Source organism: Aristolochia californica, unplaced genomic scaffold (genome assembly GCF_029961685.1).
Source record: "Aristolochia californica isolate CCGP_79_NKW_82.1479 unplaced genomic scaffold, dmAriCali1.0.hap1 SCAF_14, whole genome shotgun sequence".
Taxonomy (NCBI): Eukaryota; Viridiplantae; Streptophyta; class Magnoliopsida; order Piperales; family Aristolochiaceae; genus Aristolochia; species Aristolochia californica.
This window is the reverse complement of record NW_027181815.1, coordinates 7193734-7221695: the sequence shown is the minus strand read 5'-3', so window position 1 is coordinate 7221695 and position 27962 is coordinate 7193734. Positions and strand designations below refer to the sequence as shown.

Here is a 27962-nt window from a genome sequence, read left to right as displayed (position 1 = left end):
TCGGCAGTAGTTGGCGTCACCAAAAGTTTCTATGGTAGCAGTGATGCCAATGGAAGAGACTTCATAACCAGTAAAATGGTCGGGCCTGGGACACTATAAAGAGAGTAAACTTAAACAGTAGAACTGATCAAGTAAAAAAGAATCTTCACCAATTACTATCTAAAAGGGCTAAAGTTTACTACAGAAACTAGAAAAAACAAACAGGATACCCCCGTTTGTGGAAAAACACGATGGATTAGCACCAGTGGCAAAATCACTTTCCAGGCACAGATTGCAAAGAATAAACCCATCTGGAGCTCGAACAAATATATAAAAACCTCCGCCTACAATGGTCCTCGTGACACAAAAACAAAGATAATGTATTGAAATTGGCACTGATGTAGTTTTAGTTAAATGCAGGTTCCTGTTATTTTTCCTTCGAGAATTTGTTCCAGATGCATATGGTACCTTCTCCAAATCGGATTGTAGAAGAGATGCCCATCCACAGTCGAATTAGCTTAAAGACTCTGAATGTCACTTCGGTTTAAATTGCCGAGTCCCACGGAGAAGACGATACATAATCCTTTTTCGACCCCATTGCCACCATACTGGCAAGAATATCTGCTTCCTCTTGACCCGCTTCTCTGAATGCATCAAGTGTGTTACCTATGAGACAACTTTTTGATTTCCCAAAGTGAAAAACCAGATTGGTTTCCTCATACAGTTATAAAATGCAAAAACTTTGTAACAAATACATGCATTCAACATTTCTAAAAAAGTACAGAGATTAATCAAACGATGGAATCATGATATATAGCCAATAGTTAAGACCCTTTAACTGAAGAAATCCCCTAAAATTGGTGATTATATCTAACTATTTGGTCGGATCTACAGAGGACGAGCAATTTGGCTGTTAGGCTACACCCAACCATCAGTAAGGAAGAAGCTCCATTTTTGGCCTTGTAAGCATATTCCATTTTAACAAACTTCATAAATAAAAACAGACTACCATTAAAATTTTATCACGCTACTTACAAAGAAGTCAAGCCTGTTTGTTAAATTTTTTGAAAGATATCTAGCATAATATTTACCTCATTACTAAAGAAGCAATTATCTCATGTGTATTATGTTGTGTTCAGGGTTCAAACCTCATGCTTTCCTAAAGAAAAAAAACAACACAAACATGTGCAAAAAAAAAAAAAAAGTGAAGGAAAGTTTCAAGGCAAGGAAGGAACACGGAAATGATAAAACCTTTTCTGGTTGCTGTATTTCCTCTTCCTACAGATTTGTGGACTCTTCTGTGCACATCGTAGAGCATAACTAAATATAGTTTGCCCCGGATAAAGCTCAAGCGTGCACTTTCCAATGACACTTGAGAAGATGTGATAGCAATTGTACTACTCGTTTTCATATACTTAACTCATTAACAAAAGAAGGGACTTTCTCAAGTGTATTATGTTTGTGGTCAAGATTCAAACCTCATGCTTGCCTAAAGAAAAAACAAGAAAATCATGCATATGAAAAAAAAAAGTATTTCAAGGCCAGGAAAGAATATGAAAATCATAAAAAAAAATTCAGGTAGGCATATTTTCTTTCTTCCTATAGATTTGTGAATGCCTAAGGGCACATCATAGAACAAAACCAAAGATAATTTCCACTACTGACATCCCATAAAGCTTCAACCTACACTTGAGAAGAAACTACTTCTCCCTGACATTTTTCCCAAAGCAAAACCAATACAAATTTCAAGTAATATCCCCCCATCAAGCTCAAACCTACACTTTCCGGACACTTGAAAAGATGTGATAGTAATTCTACGTTTCATTTAATGTTAAATGTTAATTTTTTCGTGAAGACCTCCTAGACCAAATTAGCGAAGAATTTTAACAGTTAACCCACATCACAGTAACTAGAACAAAGTAAAAGCAGATGCATGACTCCCTGAAATTGCTCGAGTCATAAAAGACTACATGTGATAGAAAAGGTGCCCGTTTCTCACTTTTGGTTTGGGAAGAGAGTGATTTCCACTGAGACATCAATGTGGCATAGATAGTTTTGAGGATTGGCCAGTGTCTAAGCTGAATTTTCAAAACTTCCAAAACAGTTTGCAAGCCAGCTTCTGAAGGCACTAGATGATCTGCCTCACGAGTAGGATTTTCACCAAGCAGTACCTTTAAGAAAGACAACAATGTGAAATGATCCATGATGAAAGAGATTGATAGAGGAGCAAAAACATAAAACATCTCAAGCACATACTACCCTGATCACTGCAGTGGCTGAAGAAGATATTGACCGAAGGTTGTAGCTGCAGATAAAGAAGAGGCTATTGGGTTAATAAAAACCAAGTAAAAGTAACAAAAAAATACAAGACTAAGAAGTGTAAAATACACACCCTCCTTCAAGAATAACGAGCAATTTCCCATTGGACAAAGAGCTCAACATGTGGGTCATCTCGGCATAACCAGCTGGGGTTACCTGCATGCAATGGGGAAGGGTTTTGGATTGTGTATTAGATAACATCTTAAGGAAAGGTAATAAAAGCATGAGCCAAAAGAAAATGCATATGAAGACATTTAGATAAGCAATACTAAGGTTGTTCTAGAAAAAAAGAAGTAGAAAAGTTACCAAATTAAATAAAAAACAAGTACAGGCGGATATGAATGTAACAAAATAAATCTCTAAGACACCTTTTTTTGGGGGAAAAAAGGGAAGAAAAAAAATAAAAATCAAGACTTCCCAAAAAAATTCGAACCGAGAAAGTTTAAAATGCTTACATCACAACCACCTAAAGGATCACCCCTAGCAGCATCAAATCCAGCCGATACAATGGTCAGATCAGGTGAAAACTCCTTCGCTACAACCACAACCCCATCAACAAATTCAATCATGCAACAGGAAGGAAGAACTGAAGTAGACAAAAAAAATATTATTTCTGACTAAAGGAATAAGGAAAACAGAAAACAAAGCAGATGAGACTAACTACTATCTGACTATGTAACTATGGAGAGAAGTGGATATCCGGAAGTACTCAATCCTAATACTATTTGACGAGCCTTACTATATGGGTCAGTTGAAGATCTAGTGCAAACCCAATCACAAAAAGGAGGTCCTATATCAGAGATTCAGGTACCACTGGTAGGGGTGGTGTCAGACTCCTCAACTCTGCTCCCTTCCATTTTGGAGATGCTATTGTGACAGAGTCAAGAGCCCTATTACAAGGCACTTGACATTATGGGAGAAGATTCACTACCTCAGAAGTTCAAGGGGGCCGTGTCATCAGATGTGTCGGCAGGAAGAAAACCCCCTCAGTTGTTTTTAATGTATTTTCTAAAAAATGATTTTTTTTTTTATGTAGAAACAAGGATATATCTTGGCAGCACATTCATAGAGGGCCAGCAGCATTGCTGATGCTCTGGCTAGGAAAGGGGTCTGCTGTAGCACCTCCTTGCAGGAACCTTGTTTTGCCTCTGACCTTGCATTGGAATCTGCTTTCCTCTTTTTGGCGTGTTGTCTAGCTGTTCTTTGGATCTTCAATTTCCCTCAAACTTGCACTCTTTCCTCCCCAAGAAGATTTCTTATTGAAATCCTTCTTCTCATTGTTGTAAAGCAAAAAAAGATAGGGAGGTCCTGCCTTCTTTCCTCTTGATACAAAATATGGAGAAAAATCATTAGAGAACGAAGGGAAAAACAAGAACAGAGGAAGAAGAGGAAGTCTCCTTTAACAACTGAGTTAAGAGAAACTACTTAATAATCCTTCAAAGATGCTGGCTGCAGCTACCTGCATGGACATCTTGTTGACAAGATTTTCAGAATACCAACATCTCACATTCTATAAGAATACCAGCTCCAAACACGAAAACATATGCTATTTGGACAACGGAAACATCCCTTTCCCTGTTGAACTTCAGCAAAAAGAGCAATTAGCTATATGCTTCGGCTCGATATTATTGTCAATAGCAATACTTATCCACGTCCAGAAGTAAGTTTCCCAGTGAGATGATTAGATCAATCAAGATTGTATGTGCTTTTGAACTATACCCCATATAGAGTTTCTTATGTTAACTATTTTTTTGGGAAAATTTCTTATGTTAGTTATTGTTTAAATACATTAATAAGGGAATTTTGGTCATTCCAATTTGTGTGTGTGTCCCCCCAAGTGTTGCAGTAAGTTAGGCACCATGATAGGAGTTTATGTTTCAAGTTATTCTGATAAGTATTTAGGGAGAGTTTTATTTAATGAGGGGTATTATTGTATTTTGAATCTTTTTCACTTAAGTGAGAGCTCGATTTTACAACCCTAAGGAGTACTGCTTCAACACACTCTTCTCTCTCCCTCTTGCCTCTTTTACTTTTCTCCTTCTTCTTCTACTTCTCCACTTCTTTGACATTTTTTATGGTATCAGAGCAATGAAGTGCAAGCTTGTGTAGTCTTCTTCAATCCTATCCCTCCTCTCTACAGACCTGCGACCCCTATCCTGGAAATTTCATCAATTTTCCCTATCTGAGTGAGTAAAACTTCAAAAATTTCCTCTTTTTTTTTGTGCCATAACCACTTGGTTGATGGCTTGTGCTCCCTTTGAGTAGTTCCTATACTTGTTTGTGCCCCAAGAGGGTTTATTCCTGCCTTTGACTTGAATTTGGTTGCACAATCTATGCCCTATATGTGCAATTGAATAATTTGTGAATTTGGCTAGAGTTGGTGCCTAATTGGTGTTCAGAGAAGTTGGAGATGCTGGTTTGAAGTACTAGAGGTTGCCCTAATTCAATTTTCGGTGTGTATGGGGCCCACTTGGATCTGCCCAAGCTAATCAAGACATTTTTGTGCTGCTCTTGTTGTGTGTTGTGGGTTGTAATTTGTGGTGATTGATATTGGTTAGTTTTACTATTTGGCTGCATTAAGATAACTGATTCTAGAGAGGTTATCACTCCAATTAACTCTTTTGGAAGTTATGAAGATAAGGATTCTCATTCAATTCAGATTACTTTAGTTGAATTGAACATGAAGAATTATCTGAATTGGGATAATTCAGATAATGGTCAAGATCAGTTCTTATGTTCTTGAAAGCAAAAAGAAAAGAAAAGCACCTTAAGGAGGATCCTCCTAGCCCAATGATAGAGGACTGGGAAGCTAAAGACAGCCAAGACTTGGCTAATTAACAGTATGAAAACAAGATTCAGTGATCAATTGATGAGTTGTGATACCTCTAAGGAGATTTGGATAACCTTGGAATCTATTTTATCTTAGGAGAATAATTTGTTCAAGGTATATGATCTACATGCCAGGTATTTCGACGAGGGGACAACGTACCAAGACTGTGACCAATTATGCTATTGAAATGCAGGGTATATTATATGAAATTAGTGTTTTTCATCTATTTACAATTGTAGAGCAGCTTAGAAAAGAGAAAAATCAAATTCAAGTAGTGCATTTCTTAGAAGGAATCGGACTAGAATATGATGCAATCCGAGCACAGATGTGAGCTGATGATGAAGTAATTACCCTTGAGAAAGCCTTTAATCGTGTGATTTAGGACGAAAGCATAGTGGTGAATAAAGGTGAGAACTGAAGCACCAACACTTAATCTTATTTCTACCCCTACCAGATCTGACATCCCCAAAGGTCATGGAGGGGGTGGAGGAAGTTGAGCTCGTGATAGTTCAGGTCGTGGTTGTGGCCGTGGTGATAAGGGCGACAAAAGATGTAATCATTGTGGAAGAGGTAATCACTTTTTAGACAAATGCTGGGATAAATTTGGAAAACTTGCATGAAAAACTCTAGTTCGACTATGGATAAAAAGTTTCAAACAACGAATGTCAAGGAAAAATTCAGCAGTTGCTTTAGTGCTTCAGTTAATTGACATCCAAATCATCATCCTACGCAAATCAAGACACAGGATCTTCATCCATAGCAAGTGCCACGATGACAACCTCAGGTATGACTGCATCACATACGTCCTCTTGTCCATCTTGGATCATTAATTTTGGAGCGTCCATACATTTGTCAGGTATGTCTAGGGGTGAATCAAATCAAGCTCGAACCTATGTAGGTTTGAGCTAGGCTTGACCTTAAGACTTCAAGCTAGAGCTCGAGTTTGAGCTCAATGTCAAGCCTTAAATTGAACTCGAGCTCGTAAATGAGTTCAAGCTCAAGCTAGGTTCAAGCTCAATATATATTTAAAACCATAAATAAAAAATTTACATAAATGAATAGAGAGAATTTGGTAATAAGTCTAGCACCACGGAATTGCATGCTATTGTAGAGGAATCAAAGACTTTGCAACACAAAATACTAATGTACAATAGCCAACTTAATAGACCTAATAGAGTAAACTTTTCCATCATAACGTTTATTCCATTGCCAAGCAACAATATCAAATGTTGAGGGACCTGAAAGAGCTGAATGACCGATCAAATGTAAATAACAGCAATCATCAACAAACTAAAGAGGGAATTGATGAGAGCGATTAGGGTATTAGGTACTTTCATAAGAAAATATATGCAAACAAGTTGGCTCACGAGCCAACAAGCCGAGCTTGGAAAATCTCGAGCTTGGTTTGTTATACTTAACGATCCTTATTCCAAGTTTGAGCTCAAGCGGCTTGTGAGTTGGTTTGCCTCAAAGCCACCCTTAGGTATGCCTACCTTGTTCTCATCAATTCTTCCTTCACTAACTTACCGCACTGTCACTGTAGCTGATGGGTCCACCTCACAGGTCCATAGTGAGGGCGTAATCCAAACCATTCCACATGTCCCTTTCAAATGTCTTATTTGTCCCTAATCCGGTTAACCTCTTGTCTGTTAGCAACAATACTAAATCTTTGACTTGCTCTATAACTTTTTAGCCTAGAAGTGTTTTCAAGATTTGCAAAATAAGTGGTTCCAGGCATGATAAAGGTGGGCTCTATTTGCTAGATGATGTGAATGTTCCAAAAACTATGGCCTTATCAACACATCACCATATTTCTGGCACTTGCACTTGGGGCATCCATCAATAGCAAAACTCCGTCAATTCCTTCCTTCTGTGTCGTTTGACTTCTCTTTTGAGTGTGAATCCTGTCAGTTTGGTCAGCACCATAAATCACATTTCCCAATTAGTTCGAGTCAAAATACTAGTCTTTTTGAATTGTTTCTTGCAAATGTAAGGGGATCATGTAGAGTCCCAAGTGTCTGTAGTTCTAAAAACACAATTTAGTAGAGTAACTTGGTGTTTTTCCTTCAAGAGAAATCGAAAGTATTTGATGTATTTACCAAGTTTTTTAATGAAATAAAAACACAATTTAGGACATCTATTCGTATTTTTGGTATTGATAATGGTTTCTTAATAAAAATTTCAAATCAATTTGGGACATCAGCATTCATGTGCCTACACCCATTTAGCAAAATGTGGTGGCTAAACACAAAAATAAAAAATCAAGTTGAGTTCACACATACTTTGTTATGTTAGATAAATGTCCCTATGTAGTTTTGGGGCGATGCGGTTCCACATCATGTTATTTAATTAATTGTATGTCATCCTCTATTCTCCAGGGACGTGTTCCTATTATGGTCCTAAAACTTCAACACAAGATATTTAATATTTGTCCACGAGTTTTTGAGTCCTCATACGAGGAAAACTTATATATCTACTGATGTCACATTTTTTGAGAATACACCCTATTTTTCATTGTCAGAGGCATCCGCACTCCCTTTAGGTCCCGTTAATGATAATCCAGTTCCCATAGGTATTATGGATGACTCTAGTGCAGATACGCCTCAACCTACTACTCCACTATCTTCACCCTTAAAGTCACTCCAAGTGTATTAACACCACTTTGTACAACAACAAGAGCCTCCTTCTCATGTTCAACCATTGGATTCTTTATCTACAGATTCTCGACCTTCTGATTCCACTCTTTCCTATTACGCTTTGGAAAGAAAAAAGGTTATGTACTTATCACCCTGTCTCTAAATGTCTCTTGATTTCTTGTCTCCTTCTTATAAAACCTTTGCCTTGTCCTTGTCTGCTTCTTCTATTCCTCATACAATGCAAGAGGCTTTAGTATTGCCAAAGTGAAAATAAGCTATGGATGTAGAAATAGAGGCCTTGATTTCTCACAATACATGAACACTTTGTCAACCACTTGAAGGTGTAGAATTGTCGGATGTCGATGGGTCTATACCATCAAGTATCGAGTTGATGACAATGTTAAGAGGTACAAAGATAGATAAGTGGCAAAGAGATGCACCCAAACCTATGGAATTGATATATTCAAGATATTTTCTCTTGTTGCTCATCTTACTTCTACTCGCATTCTAGTGTCTATGGAAGTGAATAAGGGATGGCCCCTATGTCGATCAGACATTAAGAACACCTTTCTCTATGGCAATTTACATGAAAAGGTGTATATGGAGTAACCTCTTAGGTATGTTGCTTAGGGGAAAATGGAAAGGTTTGCAAGTTGCAAAAGCCAATTTATGGTTGAAGCAAAGCCTTATAGTGTAGTTTGAAAGGCTCACTACAATTGTCCTAAAGTTTTGGTTTGTATGGTGTCACTGTGACCATTCTATGTTCTTACTTGAAATACAGTCAGGAATCATGGTTCTTGTTGTATATGTGGACGATATTGAGTTGACAAAAGTAATTTAAAAGTCAAAGATTATCTAGCATAACAGTTTCAAAAGGATTCAAGACAGTAAAAATATTTTCTTGGTGGCAAGAAGCGAGAAGGAAACTGTTCTCTCAGAGGAAACATGTTCTATAGACATGTTACATGAGTTTGGTCTTCGAGGAGCACGTCTAGTGGATACCCTTATGGAAGCCAATGTTAGTCATAACAATGATCAGAATCCTGAGCTTAGTATAAAAAAGGATAAAGCTCAGTACACACACTCAGAGGGTAAATTAATTTATGCCATCGTTATGGGGCCAGATATATCCTTTGTAATGGATGTAATAAGCCAATTTATGGAGCATCCTCACAAAGTAAACTTGGAGGCAGCACATAGGTGCTCCAAGGAAAGGTTTGTTATATACCTCTCATGAGAAAATTGATGTGTTAGGCTCTTCCAATGCAGATTATGCAGGGTGCAAGACGGATAAAAGATCCACAATGGGTTACTATCGTTTTATTGGAGGTAATCTGATTAGTTGGAGTAAGAAACAAACTTTACTAACCAGATCCAGCCAGAAGCTGAGTATAGAGCAATGACTCATACATTTGAGTGAACTCACGTGGGTTAAATCTGTTTTGGTCGAGTTGGGTCTTCACATCAAATGAACCTATGGTTATGAAGTGTGAAATACCAAATAACAATTTTTATAGCAAGTAATCTGGTTTTTCACAAGAGAATCACACACATTGAAGTAGACTGTTATTTCATTAGAGATGGTGTACTGCAAGGGAAAGTTATTACACCATACATGAAGTCATCAAACCAACTTGGTGAAATATTTACCAAACCTCTCGGAAGGGGTAAACATCATTCATTTTGTAGCAAGTTCAGCGCTATTTGAAATTTATGCAGCAACTTGAAGGGTAGTGTTGAAATACATGTATAAAAGAATTTTGGTCATTTCCCATTTTTGTGTGTATCCATCTAAGTGCTGCATTAAGTTAGGCATCATGTAGGAGTTTATATTTCAAGTTTCAAGTTATTTTCATAAGTATTTAGGGAGTGATTGAGTTTTATGTAACGAGGGGCTTGGTATCTTTTTCAGTTGGTGAGTTATTAAATAGAGAGGGCTTGATTTTTTAGCCTAGGGAGTGCTGCTTCAACGCACTCATCTCTCTCCCTCTTGCCTCTTCTACTTTTCTCCTTCCTTCTTCTACTTTCTCTACTTCTTTGACGTTTTCAACTATGATAGGACATTTGACTTCATTTTGTTCCTGATGAGCTAAAACTTCTGAGTTGACCGGAGGGAGCAATCATACATTTGAGAGAAAGCCAAAAAGTTCTTCACTGACTGAAAGTCAACCAAATCAAATTATCAACATTCCAAACCTAAGGCCTAGTAAGTATACCATGGGTTGGTCTGACAACAAAAGTCAAACACAATTACAAAACACATGCACCTGCAAGTTTAATCTGAGAGGACAATCTTGACTCTTTGAGCATTTTCACGAGCAAGAAAAATACATCCAACCACTAGCAATTTCTAACTTATTTTCCAGCAAGTAAAGGCTCTACATAGTTTCCTCTGAAAGAAATATTTTCTCAATAATATAGTTTAAGGATAAGAAGACAACCTATTGGAAGCACAATGTGTTGAAATGCAAAAATGTAATCTCCATCCCCAACTCCCCCACATCTCCAAGGAATATTCACACAATATCCTTCCCCGTCACTGACTCCAATCTGCAGTTGTAAGTGATGACTCAATCAAAAAGATTGATCAAAATGACTTGGAATGACATCAAACAGCATACCTCATGGTCACCTAGAAATAACCAATTGCCAAATAAATAAAACCTGTAGTTTTGTTGACAAGATTTTCCAGTAAAAGGGGAAAATATTTGTTAAAAATCAGGGGTAGACAAAACAGTCCAGATTAGAGTAACTAAAGTGGCGCAGTTATTGTATAAATTGTGGGTTTAGAAGGGTGTTTTACATACTCATGTGTAAGTCCTTAAGTTAGGGGATTTTTAGTCTTTTCGTAAAAACACGTAATAAAACCAGATAGGGAGTCGACTTTTCCCCTATTCAGCAGGCTGTATGACAGCCCTTTCTCTCTTCTTCTACCTCGTTTACCCTCTTTTCTCGTTAGTTTCTCTTCTAATCTACTTTCTTACAATATTCAAGGAATAATATAAAACATATCATCAGTCCATTATGTTGTCAAGCCCACTACATCACAGTTCAAATATTTTGCATCATCCTTGACTCTTTTCACCGCCTTAGTTTCCAGTTATACTTCTAGTCTCTATCCTTCCAGGTCCTATCCTTATAAAAATTATCTGGATATCCTGAAATAATCTCATTATCTTTTTTTTTAAATGAAAATAATCTCATTATCTGAACAATTCAGGGTTTTCAAAGAAAACAAACCAACTAGGAGTAGCTGAAGAGAGCTATACTAAAAAGCTCTCCAACACAAATCTCATGATAGCAGTTTTTCAAGAAACAAAAATCAGCAAATGACTAGTTCAATAAGAACGTGACTGCAGTGTGCAAAATTTTTTCTTTGGAAGTATCTCAGCAGCTAAAAGCTCTAGAGCCATGGGAAATATTCAATCCATATTTCATCTGAAGTTAAAATGTTAAGAAGGGTTTATCTGGGATATCTGAGTATTTGGACTTTTTCTGTTTCCTCTATTTATTTAAAAAAAAAATAGTACTCATCATTAAAGAAAATTAAGGTATCAAACTTGACGTCTTGTTTTGATAAGTGCCCATTACAGGCTTGAAAAAATAGATAAACTTAAAAATGGATAAGGTTGGGTGTGCATGGTAGAAACTTAAAAAAAAGTTGCATCAGACTGTGAAGTAACGACATAAAAATACATAGATACAGAATAGAAGCAAAAGGCAGGAGTGAGAGTTTAGGGAACATGCACGCTAGAAACATAGCAAGTGATGGAACTAAAATAAGAAAAGGAAATGAAGAGCATCAAACCTCATCAACAGCTCCAGTGCCTGGGTAGAACCATCCACCTTCATGTCTGTGTAATGATATATATAAGACCTAAAAAAGAAACATATTGCAACTTAAAAATGAGATTACACAAAACCTAATCAATATCCTCCACAGCAAACATGTTCATGCATCAGCTATTTTGTTTTACCCACACAGGTTAGAAAGATTAATCTTCTCTGGTCGCCTTTTGGATATGTAATTTTATAATTATACTTTCAAGCTTCAATGTTCTTTTTCTTCCACAAATGACAAGCGTTAATATTATTTAACCTCTTACAGAATTTTCACCATCATTTGAGAGGCAATTTTTTTGTCAGTTCTTCAATCTGTGTTCTACCATGTCTTGGTTTTCTTCCACTCAGGAAATCCTTATTGTTGAAAAGAAAGAAAGAAAAGGAAATCATGATAGGACAACTTCATTGAAGGTCATTTTCCTGTTTTATATATATATATATATAGATATATAGATAAACCCTGAAAGGACTACTGGTCTCAAAATAACTAAAAAAAAAGAACTAAAGAAAAGATGATATCACTTTTAATCACAATCAAAATGGTGTTTTAGTCGGTAACATCACCATCATTCTCCTGTAATTAACTTTTCCATGCAAAGAAAAAGGTGTACCAATGGCCTAAGTACAAAACTCACCGATTTGCTCTTCTCAAATATTTCTTGTGTGCCATTACCATGATGTACATCCTGGAAAAAAAATGAAAACCCATAATATTCTTCAGTGAAGAATCGGTTTAGAAGAATCAGCTCACCTAAGAAAGACAAATAATGTATTATGTCCATGATTCCCTCTCTTTTCTTTTTTGGATCAATCCTTCTCGTGTTAATTCACTGGCTGCTTGAACAGTAAATGATAGCAAGTACCAGTTTGTTATTAAGGCTAAAGGAAAAGGCCAGGCCATCAAATAGAAAGTAACAGATTGTTATTAAGGTTTAATTGTCTGATGCGGATAAGGAGACTAGGAAATAAAAAACGGTCACATAGTCATCCACCCGAGAATGATCAGGTTCTTTGCATACGTTAAGATCTTTATGAGAGGCCATATCATTGTTAACTGCCAGAGTTTCTGTTCATAAACATCAACCCCTGATCTTTATATAACTCTTTTCCCCCGAAAAAAAGTAGTGAAAAGATCAAGGTTGAGAGTAACAAATACTAATGATAAATTGAAACAATGTACAGGAAAAGGGAAAATGGAAAAAAAAATAAAGAAGCTTGATAAGTTACCCAGTCAACAATTAACACTTTCTTAGCACTTGCTGCCTGTGCAGCTAACGTGGCTATGGCTGCATTATTGTGGAGGCAGAAACCCATTGCCTGTTTAATACCTGCATGATGGCCAGGAGGTCTAACCTGACTCAAACAAAACGAACTCAATCAGTGCCCAAGCAGTTGCCAAATTTGTTAGAAGATATAAAGCTTACTGAATCAATTTACTTAGGTTTCAATCAGTGCCCAAGCAGTTACCAAATTTACTGAAACAAAACGTGGCTTACTGAAGATATAAAGCTTTCAATTTACTTAGGTTTCTAGGACAGTATTTCTTACTGAATCAATTTTGTCAACACAGACACACTTAGACTAGATAACATGACATAATTTAGGAAAGTATCATCAATTTGTTTTTTGATACAGTGGTAGGCTTTTTATTGAATAAATAAATAAAGTTTGTGCACAAAAAAAAAAAAAATGAAACATTCTCCAACCAGATTTTACTATAAACCGGGTTGCCACAGCACCGAAGAAAAAAGGACAAAAGCATATGCATACATGTGTCAGAGGCAGAAGCTGGTCAGTATTAATGCAAAGTAGTAATATTGATAAGATCTAATGCAGTGCAACCAGATGGTTCTACACGCATGGTAGACAGATGATTCTATCAGCATCACTTAGCTATGGGGATCAAAGAAGAAAAGAAAGAAATCAGCTATCCCATTTGAGATCATGTAGTCACAGTTACAATTAGTGGATTAGGAGCTCAAGTTTAAGAATTGTTAATATGTTTCATTTCATTTAGGACATTTTTTATTTGGGTTGCATAAATTGGGGCTTTACTTCTATCATTTTAGGGCCCGTGACAGTTTATTTTTATGTTTTAATTCTAACCCTTAGTTTTTTAGTGGTTATGATGGTTTGGCTCACTCATTGAAACTTATGCCTAGTAGCTATGTAAAGCTTTTCATGTGTCAAATTCGTTGATGAATCAATGTGATTTCCAAAATCAACGTGTCCTGCCTTCTTCTCATCCATTGAATCCTAAGCTTAATAGCTATATAAAGCTTTTCATGTGTCAAATTCGTTGATGAATCAATGTGTCATGCCTTCTTCTTTCCGTCTCTTTCATTCTGCTTAAACTTTCTTTTTTCTTGCACCTAAACTTTCATTCTGACATCTTTCTTCCTCCAATTTCTTTGTCCACATTCTTTTTTTCCTTTGAAATGATCTTTGCCCACATTCTTGGAAAATTATCAATGAAAATTCACAAAAAAATTGTAACTAGTTAATGTAGCCCATAGCTGTAGCAAGTAATTGCAGCACACTCCTTCAAAGGTATTTGTCAGAAAATATGTCCAGGGGTATTTTGGTCATTTCACTACTTCTGTAGTTTTATTTCTATATGCAATCTTGTTCTATGCATTATGTTAGTGGTTAAATTTTCATGTCCATAGGATACATAGTTAGGGAGATATAAGGAGTAAGTATTATTGTATGTGTAGGGGTATTATTGTAATTTTTATCAAACACTATGTTTAAATAGATCTGGGGGTCGTCTCCTTTTGTTTCTTTTCTCAATCTCTCTCTTCTCCTTCTCACTCATCAGGTGATGGGGTATAAAATACCTCTTATCAGTAACCTTTCAGTTACATGAATAAAAAACAGATAAGGGTCTAGGTATCCAACAGCCCATAATAAACAACAGGTAAAAGTCAGAAGAAAGGTATTGAGGTAAACCCAACCAGATGTTGCTGATAACATAACCATAGTCAATTAGTTTTGTTCATGCTTTTTTTTTTTTTATGAAAATGTAATTTTGATAACCATACGTCTTGTTTGTTTTTTGATTCATGTATCACTTTGTATATATATATTATCAAAGATGGGCCCATATGGACGATCAGTTTGGGCATCCTTCACATTACCTGTACAGAAATGAATCCGAGTCATGGAAACTCAAGCAGCATGTCTTAATCCATAACTGCCAGATTCAAGGAGCTTATAACTGAGGATCTACCTAGTTTGAAACTAAAAAAAATCAACTCCAGTAACCTAACCCTTGACAACAAAAACAAGAGCAATTATGACTGTAAGGGCTGAACTGACCAGAGCAAAACCATTCTTTGTAACTCCAGACATAATTGCCAAAGCCATATCAGCACAAATTCCTGCAGCAAGTCTTGCGGCTTGAGCTGAGTGCTCATTAGCATAGGTATCGGGAGTGAAATAGCTGTCAGTCACACACAAGACAGTCAAAGTCCTCAAATGATTAACACGAAGGTCTGAAAGCTTCAAGACTAAATGAAGAAATAGCAACACAGTTTCAAGGTAATGCAACTAATTTTTTTTTAAATGCTAATGCCACTAACACTGCTAGCAGAACTTCCCAAAATATGGCAACTACTTTCTCCAATTGACTAGATAAACATGTAACACAAGGCAAAGAAACAAGTTTTAGTACCTGGACAACATAGAACTTGTACTCTCAACAGCTGCAATATGCTCCAAAGAGTGTACCTGCCAATTCGATCTCAAATGCTCAAAAGTAAGATACAAGTTGCTTTAAAATGAATTAAAAATACAACCACAATTAAGTAAATGAAACAAAAAATTGAGGAGTTTAAGAACACCCTTCAATAGTGCAACAGAGTTTCCTTTCCAATATTATCTTGGGAAGAAGCATTTCAGAGGTCAAAACAAAAGGAAGTGAATGTCTACAAATGCAAAAGAGGAACAGCTGTTTACATAACAAGCAGTTGAGATCCCCAGACATCAACTACAAGCACTGGCAAACAAAAATTATCTGCATATCCACTAGCATTCAACATATAGGAAGCAATAATTTACCCTTTGGAGCTCTTCTTGATCAATTTCTCTGGCAAGTATAGGAATGCATTTCGCAGGAAATATACCTACATGTATTTGAAGGCATCAGCAAATGGTTCCATCCTAAACTCAACCAAGGAGAGCTAATGCTCAGAAAGACAATAATTAACCCTATTAGACGATACAAATAAGAATGGGTTTAAACAAGAATAGAAGGAAATGGGCCACAAAAGTATTCACAGGCCACTCCCTCATAAGCAGACAAGTTCATAAGCAACTTGGCCTCCTGGTATAACATGATCGATTGGATATGTAATGAATTTCAAAGCCTTTAGTTTCCTCAAGCAGGGCTGCTAGCGTCTGAGCAGATTGCGCATTGTCAGGTTATAGCGATGGCAAACCTATTATTAAAACATCTAAATCACATAAATTTATTAGGCTACAATCCTGTCAAGTTGAACTCAAAGGCATACCAGCAGTCGTAAGGCTAGCGAGTATTGCCCGAAGTCGATCAGGTCTTTCTGGGTGTGGATGTGACTTCATTTCAACCTTTTTAAACACAGCATTGACTATTAGTGAATATCAATATTACTCTCAAGGTCACAGAATCAGAGCTAAACTACAAACAGAGTGCTTAAATAAAATATTTGAAGTCAACAGTCAAAAGTAGGTACAAGAAACTTCGTCAGATAAATTGTTTACAAGGATTAAGTACCTCAGAATGAAGCAGCATTCTCTCATCAAAACCAACTGCAGTGCAATTGCCCAAGGTTGCCTCCGGTTTACATGAGTCCAAACGAACTAAAAGGATAAATCAGACTTTTATAAATTTATATTAATTTATATTTCCAGGCATAAGCAACACAAGACATTACTGTAAAGGTTAATGCTACAACCAAGATTTAGTTATTACAAACTGATTAGATTCATAAGGAAATGAATAGATCATTCTGAATTAAACATCTTTATGGTTTACACCACCGCCTACAACAAAAGGAGTCAATAATGAAGTGAGTTCTTGTTCACAGGATTACAGCTTCAACATCTCAAACTCAACAAGAGCTTCTGTTGTTAATTATTTCGAATACTTCAGCTGAGAAATGTCCACACCCAGTGGGGTCAGTAAACTACATTCTAGTAAAGGAATTGTAGTGGAAGGGCCCAAATGTCATGGTTATTGATATTATTTTTTTTGGGAAAAAGTAAGTTCTCTCTACTATTCAATGTGAGAGCAGAAAGCTAGTGGGATTCATCTAGTTTTTGAAATCCTAAACAATTCTAACTCTTTGAAGGTAGTTCCAGCCCCCACACAAAGGACTGGTTTTAGCTCACAGACACCAAACCTAACCACACTCAGTTCCATCCCACCTTCACTACAAGCTATTTCCCCTTTATCACCACGAAATTCACTCCTCTACAAAAAGTGAAATCTTACTGGATCTATGATGTAACAAGTGGTAGCAAACCAGTTCAATCTGAGATGATCTAAGTCGTAAGAGGAGTTAGGAGCAGAGAGACAGAAGAAAAGTGGTCGGCACAAGTAGAGAAGCAACAAACAGCATGGCATCACATAACCAGGGCACAGAAACCCTATGATAAGAGAGAAAACCCTAGAACCATCAGATCCAGTCCATAAGAGATTATTACACGCATTTTAATTATTAAGGGCTGAATTAGAAAGGAGAGGCGCCCATAAGAGGGGAAAAACAAGCTTAAGGAGGGCCTCAAGCACATCGACCATCTATTTGGGAAAATTACACAAAAAAATAAAATTTACTAATTCCAAGTGAAATTTCCCCAAATTTTCCTAAGGCTAAAGCTAAATATACGAGGCTCAATGAGCAGAAAAAATAAGGGCAAAAGTGAAACAGATATTGGCCTAGGGCTTAAGAGGAGTTTCATATAATTGGAAAAGGTATCATAAGTTCAACCTTTGTGAGCATGTTAAATATCAAGTAAAGGTATTTTGGTCATTTCACATATTCTGTATTAGTCTGTAGGGGTGTTAGCAAGATTAGGTGTTTGTTAGAAGTCTATGGTCCAGATTACATAGTATTCTTATGTGTAGTTAGAGAGTTATATGGTTTTGAGTATGAGGGGTCCTTGTGTAAATAGACATCAAATCGCTCAAGTCATCAATAAAAGGGAAAAGGGGTTGATTTTCACCCCCATCAAGTGCCTCTCTCAACACACTCCTTTTTCTCTAACTCTCTTTCTCCTTTCTTCCTCCTTTCTTCTCTTATTTTTGCAACTTTTTACATGATATCAAAGCAATAAGGTCCATATTCAGAGCCTGTAAACACTCTTTTTTAACTCTGAGATCTCAATTCTCCAGGAAAGGGGATTTCAGAATTTTTTGTTGACTAGAAGTCAATGTCAGATTTTTTTTAATCTTTTTTATGCCATAACCATAGGGTTGATGGCTTGTATTGCCAATTGAGTAGTTATATGCTTGATTAGTGCCCCAAGAGGGATGTGACTTGAAATTTTTCCCAATTGAAATGTGTGTAAGGTCCTATGTCTGATGTCCGCATCACCTACCAGATATTAGCATATTTATGGAGAAATTTGACTTGTTTATGGTGTCAATTGGGATTATTGAGGGTTTGGAGGTCTTTGTTCAAAATCCTATGGGGCCCACACTACTTGCACAAACAGTGATTGCTGCTTGATATCTATCTTTGTTGTGTAGATTGTGTTTATCATCTATGGCTGATTCTGGTGAGATAGTAACTCCTACGAGAGAATTTAGAGTTAATGAAGGGAAATATACTATTTTTTTTTGGATGAAGAGAAAAACACTATTATTATCACTAAAGAGAAGTTGAATGGTCAAAACTATCTAAGTTGGTCTAAGTTTGTGCACATTTATTTGCAAGCCAAAAGAAAAACTAAATTTATTAAAGATGATTACCAATTCCTACTACAGATGATGGAGAAGCAAAGGATAGCCAAGTTATGACCTGGTTACTCTACAATATGGACTCTAAGTTGAAAAGTCAAATTATGAACATTAAAATAGCTAAGGAAATATGGATGTCTTTTGAAGCTTTATATGCGCATGAAAGTAATCTTTCTAGAGTTTATGAATTGTATGCTAAATTGTTCAAGCTGAAAAAGGTGAAAGGATAGTGACAGATTATTACAGTGAGTTGCAGAGCATTTTGCAAGAAATTAGCATTTTCATCCCTACACCACAGATGAAAAAGAGCTAAGAAAAACAACAAGGACAGATTGTAGCAAAGTTCTTGGATAGCTTGGAGCCAAAATTCAGTCCAAAGACTGAACCTTAAAGTTGCTTTATTTTCTCTTTGTTGTCATCATTTGGATGTGTTTTTGTGCATGTGTTTGGTTCCTCTCTTGATAAGTTAGTCTCCTCAAATTGTTAAATGTGTGGTTCCTAGCTGTTCTATCGACAGAAAGGATATGAACGTTATTGTTCTTCCACAAAAAAAACATTTATATCTACTAATGTAACATTCTTTTCTGAGTCAGACATAGTCCAGACCTCCTGAATCCGTCTCAAAGGGAACATGAGGTCTATTTTGTATGGCGTCTTTGTGCACCTCCTAAGATAAAACTCTTCATGTGGAGTGCCTGTCAAAGCAAGATTCTCTCGGCAGACGTGCTTACAAGAAGAAGTCACTCCTCAATCGACCCCCTATGCCCTTTTTGCACCACTGAAGCTAAAACCACAAGGCACATTGTGCTACAATGCACCTTCTCATGGAAGGTGTGGACTTCCATTCTCAGTATGATGGTGTTACAGTTTTGCATAGCGGCTGATTTGATATCTTTCAGCAAGTCGTTCATTGGTACTCCCCTTCCGGGTCTCGGTAAAGTGATGTTCTCCGCTTGTGCTAGTTTCATTCCATGGGGGCTTTGGAATGAACACAACCGAAGGCACTTTGATGCAAAAAGTGAATCAGCGGACCGTGTCGTAAACTGAGTGGTGGGACATATCTCTTCTTGGCTTCTGACTAAGAAGTCCTTTTCCTCCTCAGTGGGTACCCCTATCCGTGAAAACTGGAGAAATTTGGCAATGATGCACTCTAGGATAAAGGTCCAAGCTATGCAAGAATGGACACCTCTTGATCCCGGTTACCTTACGTTGAACTTTGATGGTTCTTCTCTTGGTAATCCCGGGATTTCTAGCTTCGAAGGGGTTATTTCGGATCCTTCCGGTAATCAGCTTTTCTCTTACGCCGGCCCTTTAAGCATATCCGATTCTACGTCAACTGAGCTTCATGGCCTCCTCAATGGGCTCCGTGTTTTCAGAGACAAGTGCAGCGGTCCCCTTCATATTGAAGGGGACTCGAAGGTGGTCATTGGATGGTGTGGGTGTGCATCCTCTCCCCCGTGGCATCATTGGGACATCTTTCGGGAGATTCTAGAAATTACCTCAATTTTATCTTGTATTTGGTCTCACATTTTGAGACTTGCAAATTCGGCAACAGATGTGCTTGCCAAGCAGGGAACTATCCTACAATCGCTTGTTGTCAAGGATCTGCTCCCTCTTCTTTTGTAATTTCTCTTGTTAATATAAATACATCTTTATCCAAAAAAAAAGACATAGTCCAAACCATCCATTATTGATATAGGTTTTGTTGCTCCTAGTTCTGTGGAGGATGTTCTTAACCCCATGCTTAGCATTGCAACACAAAAGCCACTATAGGTTAATCAAAGAAGGAAGTTGGTTAAGAAACAAACAAAAGTTCTCTCTCCCACCTGTGCACCCTCTTCATCTGTGAATCCTATGGTAAGTGATCTATATCTTTTGGATACTATTAGAAACGGTGTTTGCAAGTCAAGCAGACGTCAACTTTCTAATTTTGTCACTTTTGATTCTCTTTCTAGTCACCACAAGAAGTTTGCATTGTCCCTATTTTCCTATACTATTCCTTCTTCAATCCAAGATGTGTTGGTATCTCCTTAGTAGAAGCAAGGTATAGATGTTGACATGGATGCTCTACATGACCAAGGCACATCGATATTATGTGATCCACCTCCTGATGCTACAATTGTGGGATGTCGTTGGGTATATATTGTGAAATATAAAGTCGATGGTTCAATTGACAGGTATAAAGCAAGAGTGGTAACCAATAGGTATACTCAAACTTATGGAGTAGATGTGTTTGAGATTTTCTCTCCTCCAACCAAATTGACCTCAATTAGACCTCAATCAAAATCCTTGTATTCATAGCAGTGAATCAAGGATGCTCCTTGTTTCAGTTGGACATCAAGAATGTCTTCTTGTAGGACAATCTAGATGAGGAAGTGTGTCTGGAGCAACTTCCTGGGAATGTTGCAAAGGGTGGCACTAGGAGAGTGTGCAAGTTAAAGAAGGCAATTTATAGACTTGAGCAGAGTCCTCGAGCATGGTTTGATAAGTTCAACCAGGTAGTAAAGTCTTTTGGTTTTTCTAGAAGTCATTATGAACACTCATTGTTCATTATGAAAAAATCATCTCGAACTATCGTGTTACTTGTGTATGTAGATGACATCATGTTGTCAGGAAATGATAAGAAGGGAATTGAAGAGGTGAAGGAACATCTAGATAAGTATTTTCAAACCAAAGATCTAGGTTTGCTTAAAGATTTTATTGGGATAGAAGTTGCTCAAAGTAAGGTTTGAATTGTTTTAACCCAAAGGAAATATGTTATTGATATGCTACAGGAGTATGACTTACTTGTAACTAAACTTGTTGAGACACTGATGAAGATTGGTAATGATCTTCATGATGAGAGTAGTGATGAACTTAGAGATAAAACAATGTAATGGAGGTTGGTTGGTCAAATGATATATGCTACAGTTACACTTCGCGATATATCTTTTTGTTGTAAGTATGGTGAGTCAATTGATGGCATGTCCAACATAAAATACAATTGGAATCTGCTTACAATCTTGAAGTACTTGGAAGGATCGCCTAGCAAATGGTTGTTCTTTGAGATTTACTGATAGAAGTTTTTTCAAATGCAAATTATGTAAGGTCTAAAGCAAGATAAACTGGATATTGTGTATTCAAAAGGATCCCCTAGCTATTAAGTATTTGTAGGTGGAAATTTAATTAGCTGAAAGAGCAAGAAGAGCAATCTTATTAAATCTGTTATGTACCACCAGAAGGAGCATGCAGAATTTTGAGATTCCTTCATAACTTAAAACCTTTTGGATGTTACGATAGATGCATGTAAAAACATCTACAAAACATCATACTAGCCAGCAATAAAGTAAGGATAATCTTTCTGGATACTAGACATTTGAAAGATTTTTTACATAGCTATGCAAGCAGTCTGTCCTCAAAACTAAAAGCAATGTACCCACTCTTACCCTGAAATCTTTCCAATTCTTCTGACTTCACATGATAATGTACTCCAGATGCAAAATGAGACGCAAAAAAGCCATACTTAAGGATTTCAGATTCCTTGTATTCTCCACATGCCTGTATGAGACAAGAGTACGCTAAACATATTAAAATTATAAACACAACATAGGCTGCCATAGCAGCACTTATCAGGTGAAGACCTTAAACATTGACTGCACACATTGCATCTGCCAATGAAGGCCCCTTCCATAGAAGAAGCATGATTAAAGATTCTCATAAGTGGATTCCCTGACTGGCTGATAAAGACGCTAATATTTGCAAATATCTGTCAACCATGTTCAATTAGCAAAACCAGAAGACCAGGTTAATCAAGCTGAAATATCTACAAAACTATGGCCCTCTCAGGGTGGTTCATCCAAGCCCGTTGTCCTAACTCAACACGATAAGACTCCTTTATAACTCCAACAACAAAAAGAACCATAAAAAATAAACAATAATGGGCAGATAAAAACCCATACATTACAGTGGAGAACATCCTCAAAGTTAGCCATTGTACAGTTGGTGCAAAACCACTTGTTTGTCACAATATTCTCTTGTGATGGTTCCCAGTCACTATCATCATCATCATCATCATCTTCCAGATATTCCCTTTGCACATAAAAATCTTGTAAGGTCTTATCCTCATTAACATGTTTATCAGACAGGTTCCCATTTAAGTCTTTCCATTGACCCACTATATTATCACTTGTTTCAGTTATGTGTCCATTTATTGAGCTTTCAGATGCACTATGATTTATAGTCCCATTGAGACCATTTGTTGTATGAACTCCGCTGTTTTGTAAATGAAGATTCATTTCAGCACTAAACTCTCCACCTCTCAGACGATCCTTACGATTGTGAACTGATTCAGTATCCATGGTTCAAGAAAAAATTTTAGTGTCATATGCCAACATCTGTGAGCACAACCTGTCCAATATCATAGGCGTCAAATACTCAAATAAATTTGATTCTGAACAAAAAGAAATGTAGGTTAACTATTATAAAAATAGAACATATTTCCTAAACAGAAACTCAGTTGTTCATAACGAGGCAATATTATTTAAATACGTGAATACTGTCTGCTTCAGCATTTAATCCATAGTCCAGATATAGGCCTGATTCCTAAAAGCAAGCATTATATATAATCTCTTATACGCTGCTAATTATTTTCTTTTTCACACTGTAATGAAAACAACTATTATTTTAAAGAACAGTGACAAGAGTAAAAACAATAACGATAGGAAAGCTATGTCCTACTGTCTGTTACTGTTTGATAACTAGCTCAATCACAGTTTGTTGACCGTGGATAGTTGCCGTCAGCTCTAGTTTATGGCAAATACCCAAGAAGGTATTATTGACATATTTGCTCTATTTCTTTTGCACAGGCTGTTTTGAATCATTTCATATTTGTTTCACAAGGAATCACTGATTCCAAAAATCACAAGAAAAAAGATTCGAGTTAGAGGATGAGGAATTATGTCATTATTGGAAGAGTCGGACGAGGAAGGGAAAATGAGATAAGAGGACAAGGAATTTTTTGTAAATAAGCATAACAAGAGAGTAACAAAAATAATTTTGAACGGACCTCTCCGTACCGATTGAGGTCGCAGACTCGCAGGTATCACTGGAGACTTTCCTTTTCGGCCACAGTTCGTCTGGAGTCGTAAAAAAAAATCGAGAAGGACAGACACCCTTTGAGCAAGCCACCAGGGGAGGCCCAAACTCGCCTCATTTCTAAGGAGTGGCCGACAGCTGTCCGTCAGTGACCCCATCTAAGAGAAAATGCGGCAATGGACCGGTTCGAATCCGGTTGGACTTTAGACAGATAGATAGAAACCCGGTCCGTTTATTTGAACGGATCAGAAGTGGAGACCCGAATTTTGACCCATGGTAGTTAATATAATAAATAAATATATATATATATAACAAAGATAAAAGGATAATAATTTCTGTAATAGGTCGCTGGGAGACAATTTGGAAATGCATTCCTATATGGAAATTATATCCTGGGAGACAAAATAGAATAAGGTTATTTTTTATATCATTTCTATTATCATTCCGATATTTCGTATTTGTTATGTTCGATTATTTTTAAGGTATTCCAATGCCTTTTATTTACCTAGTTATTGGTTGGGTAATTGGGTAAAAGTGTGATTAAACGAAAAGTCGTAAATAAAAATAATAAAATAGATAAAACTATTTTAAAATTTTAAAATATTATAATGTTTATAATGCCTAAAGGCAGTAAAAAATCATACAATGGCACGCATAATAAGGCCCTCCCCACATAGGTATGAAAAAAATTATAATAATATACCCTTACATATTTGGTAATCAAGTAATGCATCCTTACACCTCTCTTTCTTTTCCTCTTCTCTCCTCTCTCCCAAAAGCTAGAGTTTCTTTCTTCTCTTCATCCCTTTAGATTTCTCATGTTTATGTGTTGGCCCTAGCAATCAACATGGCATCGAAGTGGACAATAATATGACATGGAAAAGGAAAAGAAGATAGAGAATAAATGGAGGAATAACAAAAATGGGAGTTTCTTGTTATTCCCTTTAGTTTTCTTTCTCATTTCCTAGTTTTCATTGGATTTTTAACTCTCTTATGGTAAATTTCATATAGAAAATTATATACAGTTGGAAAACTATTTGAATCAAGTTGCCATTTCAAAAAGAAAAAAATTCAATCAGTTTTTAACAAAAACAAATCGACATTTGAAGCAACAAAGGTCAAGTAAAAGAAAAGTTTCGAATAGCAGTTGAACACTTCAACTTTTTGAATGGGTTGTACCAACATTATAGAGAATTTATGTAGAAAATTATATCTCAAAAGAAAGATATATGAGTATACGTTCTATCCCAACAAATTATTTTTTAATCCGATCTTTCTAGAAAGAGATATCTACCTGTTGCATGCAAAAATCTGAATCTAAGCTGAATTTTTTGCTTCACTTTTTGAGTTTCTAATGGTAGTTAAGTTTCCTATTTGTTTTCAAAATCTAGTCAAGATTTTACGAACTTAAATATTTTTCCTTCCTTAAAAGATTCTTGTATTTGATCAAACATTATATTAGTTTCCATAAGAGAAAGTTTTCCCTATATGAGTTTCAATAAGAGGAGTTTCCTTTTTTACAAAGTTTGAAAATTTTGAATTATAAAGTTTTGTTTCCTCATTCTATATTCCAAATATTAATGTCCTCACTCTCCATTATTCTAGAATTTTATCTTTTGAATATATTTTTTCCAAACTGGTCTAGTTGTGTTAAAGAGTAATTGCCTTATATGAAAATTCTATGTTTATAAAGTTTTCATTATTATGTTCCATCTCAAAACTTTTTTACTGAAATTTTTTTTGTAAAAGTTTCCTTAATCATCATGTTCATAGATGAACTACTTTTTTATGTCCCTCTTGGTTCATACTTGGTGATATTTATTTACTACTGTTACAAACTCATTATGATGGTGGTTATTTTATCTTCCTTTCATCCTCCCATAACCCTTTTACTTAGTTACCTTTCTCCTAAAATCTGTTTTTACTCTCGTTTACACTCTTAGGCCAATCCCTTTGTGCATTGCTTGGTCGGTCCTTTTTTATATGTGTGTGTTTTTAAGTCTATTAAAAAAAATTTATTGGTACCCTTTGGGTTTTTATCGTTATCTTTTGAGTGACAAGTATTACCCTCTTTAGTGATTATTATCGTTATTTTGTTCGGAATCCTTTAAGGTTAGTTTCGACTCCTGCTTTATCACCCATGTTTTTACTTTTGGAGAGTTTGTGTCCTATTGAGTATATCCTTGGGATACCTTGATAGATGAGATAATTACTACAACCATTTTTTTTCAAATTAGGATCATTGTCATTACTTCCCAGCTTCATGGGGAGAATAGAAGGAGAAGTATGAAGGATGAGATTGGAAGTTGAGTGTTGTAGGGGTTGCGTCTCCTTCTGAATTGAAATATGGATTTTGTTATAATTTGAGAAAAAAAAGTATAATCTACAATGAAGAATTCCACGTGTTGTGACTAGAATATCGAAGTAAAGGGGAGAATAGGATGAAAACTGCAAGCAAGATGTGAACAAAAACAAAATGGATCAAAACAAAGCATTCAAAATTCTTTTCAAGCACACAAGTTTCTTGATCAAAATTATTTGCAAAGTGAAGTTAAAAACTCGAGTTTTAGAGGGAGTGTTAAAAGACACCCATGTGTGTAGGGGTGACATGGCTAGAAAACAAGGAGAATTTTCATAGATATGACATAGAATTGTAATTCTTATGTCCTTTTCCTTTTAAAGCATGTAGCTCTAAGGGCATTATCGTCATTGTAAACACCTTCTAAAAACTATAAATACAACTTTAAGGCATGGGGTAGAACATTCAAGTCTCTTTCTTTTGGCTCAAATTCATCCTTACACCTCTCTCTCTTTTCCTCTTATTTTTCTCCCTTGGTTTCTTCTCTTCTCTCTCCCAAGAGCTAGAGTTCCTCTGTTATCTCAATCCCTTGAGATATCTTGTGTTTATGTGTTGGCCGTAGAAATCAACATGCCCCAATTCTATTGGCCTAATGTTGTTCCTACTGCTTCTTACCTTAATCAATATGCCTTCCATAGTTCTTCATAATGTGTCCCCATATTCAACACTTCTCTAGTAATAATTCTTTCCCACTTCTTGCCAATGTTTTTGGCTGCATTTTCTTTGTTCAAAACATGTCTCCTCACAAAAATAAATTTTATCTTGGGGCCCATAAATGCATTTGTTTTTTTGTTCTAGAACTCAAAAAGGATATGTTTGCAACAACTCTTCAATGAAAATATGTTACATTCACGAAAAATCACTCAATTTACTCAACCAACAATAATCCCCCAAGTTTTCCCTCCTCTGCATATATGCCCAAACCTCTGGTGTCACTGGGAGATCCTCTATAAGAATTGAAAAATCTTCTACCCCATAATATTTCTCCTAAGACTTCTATTTCATTGGTTGATCACCATCCTATGCAACTTTATAGGTCCATTTGAGGTTAGTACCCCTCCTTTTGTTGGCTTTTGTCCTTTTTTTTTTTTCATGATAAACCCATCATCATATGCAAAGAGACAAGATCGTGTACTCAACCATCTTCAACCTCTCACTATTATCAGATTACACGTTCTCTCATCAATTATCTTCTAGTTGTTGTTATATCCTCACAACTAATTCCTCTACGTCAATTCCACAATCCTATTAGGATCCCCTCAAGCACCCAAGGTGGAAAACAACAATGGAGGAGGAGACAACAACCCTATATATGAAAATCAAACTTGAGATTTTGTGTCCCTGCCAATGAATAAAAAACATGTGACCTATGAGTGGGTGTTTTCAATTAAGCACAATCTCGATGGTAGCATTGTTATTACATGCTAGTCTTTTTATTTCTTATGATGCAAAAGGGGTAATATTGTTATTATTGGTTTTTAGTAAACCTTTAAACTAAGTCGGAGAGGGGCATGGAAATTCATTCACAAACCCTAATCTTCTCTCTCGTTCAAGCACTCTCTTCCTTTCCTTCTTTTCACTCACTACTTTTTCTCACTTTCATCTTCTTCCATGTGCCTAACTAAGAAAGTTGTCAAGGATATTCCATAGAATCCTAGAATCTAATGCAAATAGTATAAATATTAAAATATTTTTGTTTTTAAAATTATTATAAAAATATAAAAATACATAACAACAATATACAAAAACTAAAAAAACTTAAGAGTGGTAATACAAGACATATGATTCACAATTAGAGAAAAAAAAGGAAAAAAAACCCACAAAGGGATTGTTTAAATATGAAAGAAAAATAATAATTTAAAAATATATATTTTCATAATATCATTAACCTAACTATCCTACAACTTCAAGCATTGTACATGCAAATAAAAAATGGGGAAGGTAAAACAAATAGACTAGAAAATGAAGTAGGGCCTTCCT

At 36.2% G+C, this 27962-nt stretch overlaps 1 protein-coding gene across 2 annotated transcripts; it reads right to left on the bottom strand.

The window, feature by feature from the left end:
- Nucleotides 1–124: 124 nt before the first annotated feature.
- LOC137949931 (histone deacetylase 15-like) lies at nucleotides 125–23695 on the bottom strand. Of its 2 annotated transcripts, none has more exons than XM_068796180.1 (17): nucleotides 23595–23695; nucleotides 22489–22936; nucleotides 21976–22087; nucleotides 16364–16449; nucleotides 16122–16197; nucleotides 15670–15734; nucleotides 15284–15339; nucleotides 14929–15052; nucleotides 12835–12960; nucleotides 12243–12293; nucleotides 11573–11641; nucleotides 10206–10314; nucleotides 2754–2833; nucleotides 2372–2454; nucleotides 2239–2284; nucleotides 1979–2150; nucleotides 125–623 (listed from the first exon to the last, which is right to left on the bottom strand). In XM_068796180.1, exons 2-17 carry the CDS (start codon nucleotides 22885–22887, stop codon nucleotides 514–516), a joined length of 1764 nt encoding a protein of 587 aa, XP_068652281.1. In that variant the 5' UTR covers nucleotides 22888–22936; nucleotides 23595–23695; the 3' UTR covers nucleotides 125–513. The 2 variants fall into 2 exon arrangements, with proteins under 2 accessions (XP_068652281.1, XP_068652282.1); XM_068796181.1 differs by having other exon boundaries at nucleotides 23605–23695.
- Between the last annotated feature and the right edge of the window lie 4267 nt (nucleotides 23696–27962).